General features: G+C 44.2%; 1 protein-coding gene across 2 annotated transcripts in view; it reads left to right on the forward strand.

Moving 5' to 3' along the window:
- The window catches only part of ADAMTS17 (ADAM metallopeptidase with thrombospondin type 1 motif 17), a 407,931-nt gene that overhangs the window by 75,447 nt on the left and 318,667 nt on the right, over window positions 1-13,817 (forward strand). For both annotated transcript variants that reach the window (XM_073618375.1, XM_073618376.1), the window contains exons 4-7: window positions 1,706-1,878; window positions 8,053-8,136; window positions 8,243-8,397; window positions 13,398-13,441. In XM_073618375.1, coding sequence (XP_073474476.1) covers window positions 1,706-1,878; window positions 8,053-8,136; window positions 8,243-8,397; window positions 13,398-13,441 — 456 coding nt within the window. The remainder of the gene's footprint in view (window positions 1-1,705; window positions 1,879-8,052; window positions 8,137-8,242; window positions 8,398-13,397; window positions 13,442-13,817) is intronic.

Here is a 13,817-nt window from a genome sequence, read left to right on the forward strand (position 1 = left end):
ATATACAATTAGAGGAGTTCTACTGTATATACTATTAGAGGAGTTCTACTGTATATACTATTAGAGGAGATCTACTGTATATACTATTAGAATAGATATACTGTATATACTATTAGAGGAGATATACTGCATATACAATTAGAAGAGATATACTGTATATACTATTAGAGGAGATATACTATTAAAGGGTGAATCTGGTAAATATCATCAGACTCAGAGATCCATTTTTTCATTCTTTCATTCAGCAAATGTACAAAGATTTTTTGTCTGAATATTCTCATCTGAAAATTGATCCGTGTGGCCAGCATAAGGCTCGGTACACACCTATGCAGTTTGGTTTTGACCTGTTTCTGCAGTGCTTTTTGCTGTGCGTTTTGATTTTTGCACACGTGATTTTGCTGCGATTTGCGTTTTTGCATTTTTTTTGGACAATTTGTTGTTGGGCAAATTTAAAAACACAAATTGCTGCAAAAACGCATTACGTGCTTTTTAGCAGCTTCTCCATTTAAGTATATTGAACCAAAAAAGCACTGGTTTGCGTTAAGAAAAAAAAAAAAAAGTCCCTGACCCTTTCCAAATACGCAGCGACTGAAAAAAGCATAGATGTGAACGTGTCCCATAGGAAGCCATGTAAATGAACTGTAGTGCGTTTCTGCAAAAAGCACCAAAAAACACATAGGTGTGAAGCAGGTCTAAGACGTTTAGTAATATAATGGGGTTAAAAAAAATAAAATTAGCCCTTTAGATAATCACTACTGTAAGGGGTTCATTTTTTTACTGTAGAACTGTGAAAGTAATATTTACAGCAACAATTATTTGCTCTTTTTGTGCTATAAAGGGCTCATTTTAGTTTTTTTTTAACCCCATTATGTTACTGTCCGATTAATCGATTATGAAAATAGTAATCGATTAATTTCATAATCGATTAGTTGTCGATTAATCGATTAGTTGTTTCAGCCCTATAATTCAGTCTCCTATTGTTTCTGTCTGTATGCTAATCCTCTTGGAGATGTGACTAGCATTGTGTCCACTTTACCTTTTTACCGAACCATTGTGGGATGTTTATGTGTTTGTTTATGTTAGCTGTTCATTGGATGTACTATTGATATTACTATTTAGAGTTTGCATTGTTTAGGATAATGTGTACAAGCTCTTATCTGATTTTGTGTGGTATATATTCTGTGTGAGTCCCAGTTTGCACCTAAGCTATTGTCATCTAGTTCTTGGGTGCAATGCTCAGCTATAATACCGGTTTCCAGAGTGGGACAAGCTGTAACTTGGCGGAAGCACCCAGGTGGGATGCTAAGCGGTCCGTCAGGATTAAGCATGCAGAATATTTTATTGAGACCCATATGGCAATGGTGTGAATCAAGGCTGGGTTTAAGGGCTTTGGGCGGAGTGGTGGTGGTGGTGGTGGGTTATCCAAGGTATAGAAGAAAGAGGATATAGGTATAGAAAGAGGTTAAGTCCAAAAAAAGGCGCTGGTTTGCCCACATGGAGCTGGACTATGGATGCTATTTAGGCAGCTAATGCGCAATATTGGGAACTCCAAGTTCTCCCCGAGGATCTTGATTTTCTTTGAAGGTGCATTACCGGTATATCACAATACTCCTTTCCCATTCAGTTCTTTCTACTGGTTACCTATCACTGTGTAAACTGTCATACTTAGCGCTGCAAGAACTAATCTTCTGTTTTACACTTCTAGGAAAAAAAAAGAAGACAAGCAAGGAGGGCGGTAGTGATTGGCGGGAACGGAGGAATGCCATCAGACTTACTGAGGAACATACAGTGGAGACTCTGGTGGTGGCAGACTCTGATATGGTACAATATCATGGAGCAGATGCCACACAGAGATTTATTCTTACTGTTATGAACATGGTATGTATAAAAAAGTGGAGATTTTATTCATAAAGAGCTCTTTCGCTTCTCTTATCTGTACAAGTTCACCCCTAGGCTCATGTTGGAAAGGCTTTGCATCTGATTTGGAACTTGTTAGGAAAGAATAACACTGATACATAAAAGAACAATGTTCATAATGGACATATGATTGGCTTCTTGGGTGAAAGTGTTTGAAACAAGAACTGTCTTTTTTACTGACTGTCCATTTTTAGCCAGGTTAGGAAATTAAAGGGGGAACCTCATTGGTTGCTACAGGCAAGACACACAAGTGTCATGGACAAGAGTTAATTCCCATTAGGAAGCAGACTGAATTTGGTTGTAGCAGCTGGAGCTAGGCGAAGGGAACATAGGACACCAGGGGGGTTCTCCGAGAAGCAGGATACCTGGTGGCAATGGAGGAATAGGACTGGGTGTGCCTGGGTGTTTGGACGGACTACAGCACAGAGCCTTGGTCTTCACCAAAGCACCCCTCAAGGGGTGATGGGTTTTGCTGCTCTTACACCTCCCAGGTTGCGGCCCTACTAGAGACTGAGTACGAATATGCAGGAAAGAGTTTCTTGCTGCACAGGGATCCTGAAAACACGACTCAAAGGTAAGTAAAATTCTACAGCAGGCAGGGTTGCCAAAGGCAACATAACACAAAGAGGAGAGTCTTCACACAAGAGCTGGATGCAGGATGGAGTGCACAGGGTCACTGGAACAGGGTATAGGCAGGTGTGCACAGGGTCACTGGAACAGGGTATAGGCGGGCGTGCACAGGGTCACTTGGACAGGGTATAGGCGGGCGTGCACAGGGTCACTGGAGCAGGGTATAGGCAGGTGTGCACGTTGTCACTGGAGCAGGATACAAGCTGGGGAACACAAGGTGACTAGACCATGGTATAGCTTGGAGTGCACAGGGTTATTGGAGCAGGAAACAGGCTGGAGTACACAGTGTCACTGGATACAGACTGGTGCATAGTGGAGTCACAGGAGCTGGATACAGCTTGGAGTACATTGGGGTCACTGGAACACGATACAGGCTGAGGTTCACTGGGGTCACAGGAGCTGGATACAGACTAGAGTACACTGGGGTCACTGGAGCAGAACACAAGCTGGAGTACACTGGGTTCACTGGAGAAGAGTACAGGCTAGAGTACTCTGGTGTCACAGATGCTGAATACAGTCTTGAGTATGATGGGGTCACTGGAGCTGGATACAAGCTGGAGTACACTGGGGTAATGGATGCTGAATACAGTATTGAGTACACTGGGGCCATTGGAGCAGAATATAGGCTTGTTGTACATTGAAGTCACTGGAACTGAATACAGAATATTATACACTGGTAATACTGAAGGCTCAAACGGCATGAGAAACTGAAAATATCCTAGCAGGCACTTGGGTTCCACAAGTGAAGTCGCTAATGAACAGAGGGGATCTGGCTGCTAGCATGTTAAGTGGCTCAGCATTCCAGCCACATGTCCACACCCTAACAGGCAGGCCCCCCTGTGTTCAATAGCGACTTCTCTTACAAAGCTCCGCTAGCCCTTTTAAGACAGCGCCCCCCCCTCTGCGATTGGCTGTGTCGCCGGTGGAAGCACACACTGAAACAGGTAAGTCTCTGTTCTACATTATATCTGTTATATTATATTATATTATATTATATTGTATTGTATTATACTACATTATATTTGAATATGTTAGATTAGCTCTCCGTTATTCAAGTCTCCATTTATACAAGCTTTGTTGTAGAGTGATTGACATTTATTAAATGATGAGATGCCATTAATAATATATTTAACAAGCACTACTAATTATGACAACGGATATACATTTGTATAAAGCTGTAATAATGAAGCATGCCTATAAACCTGCAGTATAGCATTGATGTATCACGTTGCAGGCCACATTGGCGTGCTCCTATTCATGTCCTATTAATGTTCCCTCCATAGATCTTACAGTACGGCGCTGTTTAAATTCCATGACAGCTGTCCACAAACATCATAAATGTGGAGCCACTATCTGGAATGTCTTTCAGATTGGCGACAGTATGATGTCACCCATACCACAAATAAATAAACACCTAACCTATAAATCCTACAACTATTTTTACACCAACATTAGAGAATGGGCCTGAAATACTCCTGTCCTCTCCAAGAACCATAACCGTCCTTTTGATTCATGGCTGAGTTTAGTTCCACATGGATTTGGATAATAGTGAACCTTCAACTTGAAATGCCTGAAAATATGTCAAGGCCTTTAAGATTGTTTTGATATAATTTCAGCATATAAATGATTTGCACGGGTTTATTTAGTGCAGTGTGTTGGGTGCAGTCACCGGCAACAACTCGGCAACCGTGTGAAGTCAGTTGCTGTATGTTATTATACATTTTATGTTCATCATTATTTTTACATCGCTTTACTAAAAAAGTTTTGTAAAGATGCTTGCTGAAATTGTTATAAATATAGCATGATTCAATATACTTTATTTCAAACTCTAGCAAAACGGCTACACTATATTGTCAAAAGTATTGGGACGACTGACTTTATTGGAATTCCAGTCTTAGTCCGTAGGGTTCAATATTGAGTTGGCCCAACCTTTGCAGCTATAACAGCTTCAACTCTTCTGGGAAGCCTGTCCACAAGGTTTAGGAGTGTGTCTATGGTGGGCAGTCATGTTGGAACAGGAAGGGACCATTCCCAAACTGTTACCACAAAGTTGGAAATTGTCCAAAATGTCTTGGTACGCTGATGCCTTAAAGAGGAAGTAAACTATTAGTCGTGCACTCCACAAATCTGGCCTTTATGGAAAAGTGGCAAGAAGAAAGCCATAAAAAGTCCCGTTTGCAGTTTGCGAGAAGCCATGTGGGGGACACAGCAAACATGTGGAAGAAGGTGCTCTGGTCAGATGAGACCAAAATTTTACTATTTGGCCTAAAAGCAAAACACCATATGTGGCAGAAAACTAACACCGCACATCACCCTGAACACACCATCCCCACCGTGAAACATGGTGGTGGCAGCATCAAGTTGTGGGAATGCTTTTCTTCAGCAGGTACAGGGAAGCTGGCCAGAGTTGATGGGAAGATGGATGGAGCCAAATACAGGGCAATCTTAGAAGAAAACCTGTCAGTCTGCAAAAGAATTAAGACTGGGGCGGAGGTTCACCTTCCAGCAGGACAACGACCCTAAACATACAGCCAGAGCTACAATGGAATAGTTTACGGTACCTGACTGCGAGAATGTGTTTCCAGCGCGATCCCATCGTGCTGGTTCTCGGCGACAGGGTACTGTGCATCTCGCACTGGCTCGCTCTTTGGGAAATTTTTGCCCATCCTTCTTCACAAAATAGCTCAAGCTCTGTCAGATTGGATAGAGAGCGACTTGCCACAGATTCTCAAATGGATTTAGGTCTGGACTTTGACTGGGCCATTCTAACACATAAATATGATTTGATCTACAGTAGGTGACCACGATATTGTCAATCTCGCCGCTGTTATCGGCGAGATTTGACACCCGCGAGCCCTGTCGTGGGAGCCAGCGCCGAGCTCATCCTTTCGCAATGAGCGACAAGCATTGCTGACAGGTGTCTGGTATGAATGAGGGGGAACGCCGCGCCAAATTTTAAATAAAAAACCGGCATGGGTTCCCCTCCAGGGGCATACCGGGCCCTTAGGTCTAGTATGGATTTTAAGGGGAACCCCCCCTACGCTGAAAAAACGGCGTGGGGGTCCGCCCTAAGATCCATACCAGACCCTTATCCGAGCACGCAGCCCGGCCGGTCAGGAAAGGGGGTGGGGACAAGCGAGCACCCCCCCCTCCTGAACAGTACCAGGCCGTATGCCCTCAACATGGGGGGTGGGCGCTTTGGGGTAGGGGGATGCCTTGCCCCAAAGCACCTTGTCCCCATGTTGATGAGGACAAGGGCCTCTTTCCGACAGCCTTGGCCGTTGGTTGTCGGGGTCTGCGGGCAGAGGGCTTATCGGAATATGGGAGCCCCCTTTAATAAGGGGCCCCCCAGATCCTGGCCCCCCACCCTATGTGAATGAGTATGGGGTACATCGTACCTCTAACCATTCACCTGGGGGAAAAAAGTGTCAATAAAAAAAACACACTAGACAGGTTTTTAAAGTAATTTATTAGACAGCTCCGGGGTCTTCTTCCGACTTCTCCGCTCTCTCCGGCCTCTTCTCCCGGTGTCTGGTTCTTCTGCCGGGCATCACCCGGGGACAACGCCCCATGCCTATATAAGTCGTCGCACACCTCGCACACGGCATTACAGTGGGAGAGAGCGTCGTGTCAACATCGGAAGAAGAGAAGAGGAAACAAGACGACGGAGAAGACTGGGCCACCGCTAGCAAAAGAGCGGCAAAAGAGCAGAAGATAGCGGTGGAGCCCGGCAGAAGAACCGGAGAGCGGGAGAAGAGGCCGGAGAGCGGGAGAAGAACCGGACACCGGGTGAAGAGGCCGGAGAGAGCGGAGAAGTCAGAAGAAGACCCCCAGAGCTGCCTAATAAATTACTTTAAAAACCTGTGTAGTGTGTTTTTTTTTTATTGACACTTTTTTCCCCCAGGTGAATGGGTAGAGGTACGATGTACCCCATACTCATTCACATAGGATGGGGGTCCGGGATCTGGGGGCCCCTTTATTAAAGGGGGCTCCCGGATTCCGATAAGCCCTCCGACCGCAGACCCCGACAACCAATGGCCAGGGTTGTTGGGAAGAGGCCCTTGTCCTCATCAACATGGGGACAAGGTGCTTTGGGGTGGGGGGGCCGCAGGCTGCCCCCCTGCCCCAAAGCGCCCCACCCCCCATGTTAAGGGCATGCAGCCTGGTATGGTTCAGGAAGGGGGGCGCTTGCTCGTCCCCACCCCCTTTCCTGACCGGCCGGGCTGCGTGCTCTGCGCTGGCTCCCACGACGGGGCTCACGGGTGTCAAATCTCGCCGATAACAGCGGCGAGATTGACACAATATCACAGTCACCTACTGTAGATCAAATCATATTCATGTGTTAGAATGGCCCAGTCAAAGTCCAGACCTAAATCCAATTGAGAATCTGTGGCAAGACGCTCTCCATCCAATCTGACAGAGCTTGAGCTATTTTGTGAAGAAGGATGGGCAAAAATGTCACTCTCTCTAGATGTGCAAAGCTAGTAGAGACATCCCCAAAAAGATTTGCAGCTGTAATTGCAGTGAAAGGTGGTTCTACAAAGTATTGACTCAGGGGGGCTGAATACAAATGTACCCCACACTTTTTAGATATTTATTATCTTGCTACTGATACCAAGAGTGGGGCACTATTCCTCCTACTGACATGCATAATATGGCATTGTGACCCCAATGATGAGCCACCATTCTTTCCACAGAAATCAACTGTTCCCCCCTACTGACACCAATGATGGGGCACTATTCCTTCCACCGGCACCAACGATGAGACACTATTCCTCCCATTGACACCAGCGATGGGGCACTATTCCTTCCACGGATACTAATGATGGGGCACTCTTCCTTCCACTGATACCAGTGGTGGGGCACTATTCCTAATCCTCCTGACCACAGACACTATGGGGTTGATTTACTAAAAACTGTAAAAGTGCAAAATCTGGTGAAGCTCTGCATAGAAACCAATCAGCTTCCAGGTTTTTATGGCAAAGCTTAATTGAACAAGCTGAACATAGAAGCGGATTGGCTACCATGCACAGCTACACTAGAATTTGCACTCTTCAGTTTTAGTAAATACATCCCTATGTCATTTTTTTACTGCCACTGACCACCAAGTCCAAGGCATTTTCTTCTCACGCTGGCCCTCCTAAAGTATGAAGGACAGTAAACTGGCCCTTTGTTTTAAAAAGTTTGGAGACCCCTGCACGAAAGGTGTAAATGGCCACCATTGAATATAATGTACTGTATATCCTAGTGTTGACTATTGAAGTACTTCTGACGAAGCTTCAAACCAGACTTCAAATTGCTCAAGTGTAAAAGGGTTCTGACTGTCAAGTCTCCTTTTCAGTGTCGGGGAATTAATGAACTGCATTCTCATATAATATAGAGATATTTGAATGGTTCGTTACTTGGATACATTTGTAGATCGTTCTTTAAAGATATCAGTCAAAAGTGGATTTGAGATTGTTTGAAGAAAAGAATGGATATAAATATGAATATCTGTCCTTTCAGGTTTACAACATGTTTCAACACCAAAGCCTGGGAATTAAAGTCAATATCCGTGTTACCAAGCTGGTCCTGCTGCACAGCCGCCCAGTAAGTGAGGAAAATTGGCATATTAACAGAGAAGTGTAAAGTAATTATTGCCTTGTTGCCCACCTCTAGTGAGATTGCATTTCACTGTCACCTGTTCATTTTCCAGACCAAGCTGTCTATTGGGCATCATGGAGAGAGATCTCTGGAGAGCTTTTGCCATTGGCAGAATGAGGAGTATGGAGGGACCACGTATTTAGGAAACAACCATGTTCCAGGAGCCAAGGAAGAAACCCCTGTTGATGTAGCTGTGTTTATGACCAGGTAAAGAAGAAACTACAATTATATGATCATTTTACATATGTCAGGGTCACTGTTTTATTACGATGAATCCCCCCCCAAAATTCGACTCCGTTCCTTCTAGGCTTTCTAGACTATGCTCTTCCCTAGAGCTCCTCTACCTATCCATGGCTTCCCAGACTATGCTCTTTCCTAGATCTCCTCTACCTATCCTTGGCTTCCTAGACTATGCTCTTTTCTAGATCTCCTCTACCTATCCTTGGCTTCCTAGACCATGCTCTTTCATAGATCTCCTCTACCTATCCTTGGCTTCCTAGACCATGTTCTTTCCTAGATCTCCTCTACCTATCCAAGCACCCCTTTAGTATCGTCTACAACTCCATCTCCTCTTCTCCTCTTCCTCTTTTAGTAGGGGTTCCCCAAGGCTCTGTTTTGAGACCTTTTTTTTTTTCTTTCTATCTACACCTCCTCCCTTGGTCAGTTGATAGCCTCGCATGGCTTCCAAAACCACCTCTATGCTGATGACATGCAAATCTGTCTCTCTACCCCTCAGCTCATCCCTTCAGTCTCCTTCTGCATTACTCATTTCATATTGGCATATTTATTAGTATGGATGTCATACCACCCCTAAAACTCAATATTTAAAAAATTGAGCTCATTATTACCCCCCCACCCCCATACCCTCTATCCTAACCTCTCTAGCAAGATCAATAGCATAACTAGCCTCCTACCCCTTATGCCAAGATTCTTGCTGTAATCCTGGACTCTGACCTCTCTCCTCCTTTCTTTCCGACATCCAATCACTTTCCAAATCATGCTGCCTTTACCTATCCAAAATACTCCCCTTCTTAACCAACAGCACCACCAAGCTACTAATTCACTCCCTGGTTATCTCTCGCCTCAACTTTGCCTACTCCTACACAGGCTCTCCCCCTTCAGTTTATGATTAAAGCTGCTGCATGACTTATCCACCTTACCAACCACACAAACCAGTGTTTGACAACCCGCTCTGCCAATCCCTCCACTGGTTTTTGATTGGCCTATGGATAAAATTCAAAATACTAACAACCTACAAATCTATCCACAACTCTGGGTAATATTTTGAGTCGAGGTTGGTGATATAGCTCAAGGCAAACCACTCTCTTCGCTCATCCCAAGACCTCCAGCTCTGTAGCTCCCTTGTCACCTTCCCCCATGCTCTCCTCCAGAAATTCTGCAAAGCTTCACCCATCGTCTGGAACGTCCTACTCCAATCTGTGGATATTTCCTAATTTGTCCACCTTTTAAGTGATCCATGAAAAACATCTCTTCAGTGAAACCCACCTCCGCCCGAAAACTGTACTTTTTACTTTTTTAATTTACTAACTTGGCTTTCCTTTCTAGATTGTAAGCTCTCATGAGCAGGGCCCTCCTTGCCCTCTTTGTATGTAATTGTCTTTAATTTGTAAAGCGCTGTGCAAACTGTTGGTGCTATACAGTGACAACTTAGCAACAACATGGGCCCCTAATAATGCACTGGGGCTCCTACCAGGGAGATGGTGACCTGTGGCATGCATAGGGCATTGTGGCAAACAGTGAGTGTGGCTAAATTATGCTACATATTGTGCGCTGCTTTTTAGTCTGATTAGAAATTTCAGTCTGATTTTTTTACAATTTGTTTAATTTATTTTAATTTTAATTTTTTTTTTTTTTCACAACGCTGTTGGGGGCGTTTTTGGTGAGAATAAACCTCTGAAGTCTCACTTTTAAAACAGAGAAAGGGATTGAGCAAACACATTCCCCAGTTCCTTTCTGCAGCCTAAGCTGCACTGCAGATGAATGAATAGGAGGCAGAGACTCCTGTTCGTTCATAACCTGAAGCATAGTAAACACTATGCTTCAGTTATGAATGAACACAGTGAGTGATCAGTACCGATCACTTGCAGTGTTGACTTAAAAACGTAAGAGTCTGTAAATATGTAATTTTCTTTCCCGCTCTCCATCTTAAAGATCCCTGTATGCCTGCAGCTGCTGCTGGCGGGAGGGGAGAGGAGGGGAACTCTGATAGTGATCAGTGTGCTGGGTGGGGGAAATAACTGGAAACCGATCTTTTGTTGCTCACTCTTCAGCTGGTGAGCAACAAAAAAAAAAACGGTTCCAGTTATTTCCCCGCCCGCGCACTGATCACCTGCTCTATTCACATGAAAGTCCTCTGCTGAGGGTGAAGGGGAAGACTACAGCTCCCAATGCACCTGGGGCCCCAGGCCAATGCCCAGCGGTGCCAGTGCGAAAAGATAGCCCTTGCACTATATACAGTGAGGGAAATAAGTATTTGATCCCCTACTGATGTTTGCCCACTGAGAAAGAAATGATCAGTCTATCATTTTAATGGTAGGTTTTTTTTAACAGTGAGAGACAGAAAAACGCATTTCAAAAAAGTTAAAAATTGGTTTGACTTTTAATTACTTGCCGACCTGATAAGACGGCAGGTTGGCACCGCTGCGCAAATCGCCGTAGCTCTACGGCGGCCCTTTAAATAGCTTCAGCAGGCGCGCCCACTGCATGTCACTGGAGCCGATGCACGTGGCCGGCAGCCGCGATGTCTGCCGGCCACCCGCGATCACTCTACAGAGATCCAGAATGTCAATGTAAACTGACAAATCCCCGTTCTGACAGGGGAGTAGAGAGAGATCTGCTGTTCCTAGTGATCAGGAACGGCGATCTTTCTGTACTCCCAGGCAGCCCATCCCCCATGCATTTAGAAAAACCTCCCAGGGAACACACTTAACCCCTTGATCACCCCCTAGTGTTAACCCCTTCCCTGTCAGTGACATTTATGCAGTAGTAAGTGCCTATAAATGTCAATAGTCCCAAAAAAGTGTCAAAAGTGTCCCATCTGTCGGTCGCAGTCCCGCTAAAAAACACTGATCGCCACCATTACTAGTAAAATAAAAAAAGTATGAAAATGCCATAAATATATCCCCTACTTTGTAGACGCTGTATCTTTTGTGCAAACCAATCAATATACTCTTATCGTGATTTTTTTTTTTTTTTTTTACCAAAAATATGTGGAAGAATACATATTGGCCCAAACTGATGAAAAAAAAATTTGTTTTTCTTTTGGCTATGTATTGGATATGGATATGTATGGTATCGATATGTATTTTTTCAAATTTGCTTTATTTATAGCGCAAACGATAAAAACCGCAGAGGTGATCAAATACCACCAAAAGAAAGCGCTATTTGTGGGAAAAAAGGACAAGCATTTTGTTTGGGTACAACGTCGCACGACCACGCAATTGTCAGTTAAAGCGACGTAGTGCCATATCGCAAAAAATGGCCCGGTCATTAAGGGGGCAAATCCTTTGGGTCCCTAAGTGGTTAATGACTGAAATAAGTATTTGACCCCTTCGCAAAACATGATTTAGTACTTGGTGGCAAAACCCTTGTTGGCAATCAGAGGTCAGACATTTCTTGTAGTTGGCTACCAGGTTTGCACACATCTCAGGAGGGATTCTGTCCCACTCCTCTTTGCAGATCCTCTCTAAATCATTAAGATTTTGAGGCTGATGTTTGGTAACTTGAACCTTCAGCTCCCTCTACATATTTTCTATGGGATTACGGTCTGGAGACTGGCTAGGCCACTCCAGGACCTTAATGTGCTTCTTGAGCCACTCCTTTGTTACCTTGGCCATGTGTTTTGGGTCATTGTCATGCTGAAAGACCCATTTTTAATGCCCTGGCTGAGGGAAGGAGGTTCTCACCCAAGATTTACGGTACATAGCCCCGTCCATCGTCCCTTTTTGATGCAGCGAAGTTGTCCTGTCCCCTTAGCAGAAAAACACCCCCAAAGCATGATGTTTCCACCTCAATGTTTCATGGTGGAGGTGGTGTTCTTGGGTTCATAGGCAACATTCCTCCTCCTCCAAACACGGCGAGTTGAGTTGATGCCAAAGAGCTCGATTTTGGTCTCATCTGTTCACAACACTTTCCCCCAGTTCTCCTCTAAATCATTCAGATGTTCATTAGCAAACTTCAGACGGGCCTGTACTGTACTAATGTGCTTTCTTGAGCAGGGGGACCTTGCAGGCACTGCAAGATTTCAGTTCTTCACGGCGTAGTGTGTTACTAATTGTTTTCTTGGTGACTATGGTCCCAGCTACCTACCTTGACAAGATTCTCTCATGTGGTTCTGGGCTGATTCCTCACCGTTCTCATGATTATTGAAACTCCACAAGGTGAGATTTTGCATGGAGCCCCAGACCGAGGGAGACTGACTGTTATTTTGTGCTTCTTTAATTTGCGAATTATCGCACCAACTATTGTCACCCTCTCTCACCAAGCTGTTTGGCGATGGTCTTGTAGCCCATTCCAGCCTTGTGTAGGTCTACAATCTTGTCTCTGACATCTTTGGACAGCTCTTTGGTCTTGGCCATGGTGGAGAGATTGGAATCTGATTGTTTCTGTGGACAGGTGTCCTTTATACAGGTAACAAGCTGAGATTAGGAGCACTCCCTTTAGGAATCTCCGCTCGTTACCTGTATAGAAGACAACTGGGGGCCAGAAATCTTGCTGATTGATAGGGGATCAAATGCTTATTTCACTTATTAAAATGAAAATCAATTTATAACCTTTTTGAAGTGCGTTTTTCTGGATTTGTTTTTGTTCTGTCTCTCACGGTTAAAATAAACCGACCATTAAAATTATAGACTGATCATTTCTTTGTCAGTGGGCAAACGTACAAAACCCACAGGGATCAAATACTTTTTCCCCTCACTGTAAATACTGTATAATATTTGCTGAATGGGTTTATCACACGTGCTTGGCGTACTTACTGTTTGTAGTGGAGAAATAATTGGTGTGGGGAGTCGTGGTACATTGCCTGTGTCTTGCTGTTCTATCTGGTAAGTCTGTACACAGGTCAGTGGGAGGAGTTTGTTGATAATCCATAGGAATAAGACCACTTCTGCAGCACTTTACTCAGCACATAGGCCTTTCCCATCAGCCCCTGCCATAAACATGTTCTTTGTTTTTTTTCTTTTTAGGACTGATTTCTGTGTCCACAAAGATGAGCCCTGTGATACTGTGGGTAAGATGATTGTTGTTGGTGGTTGGTTTTTTTTTTTTTTTTTTTTTATCAAATTATCATGGCTATAGCAGATAAATCATTGGCCGTATGTACCAATTTGATATCATTTCATAAAGTTCATTCCACCCAGAGGTGGTTCTTATATGGCTTGGAGGAGCCACCAGTGACATCTGCTTTCTACAATTCCCTGATCTTTCTTTCTTTTACCATACTTGGTGTTTCCACCAATCAGTGTGTTCCAAGTCCTCCTTGTTGCATTTTCCAAGATAGAACCTTAATATCCAGCAGGGAGGGTGTGAACACCTCATAATGGCGGACCCAGGAACTTAAGCACAGTTATTGGTTGGCTTAGAGATATACAAAACTCTAATATGGT

The sequence above is a fragment of the Aquarana catesbeiana genome, linkage group LG03 (genome assembly GCF_042186555.1).
Source record: "Aquarana catesbeiana isolate 2022-GZ linkage group LG03, ASM4218655v1, whole genome shotgun sequence".
In the NCBI taxonomy this organism is placed as follows: domain Eukaryota; kingdom Metazoa; phylum Chordata; class Amphibia; order Anura; family Ranidae; genus Aquarana; species Aquarana catesbeiana.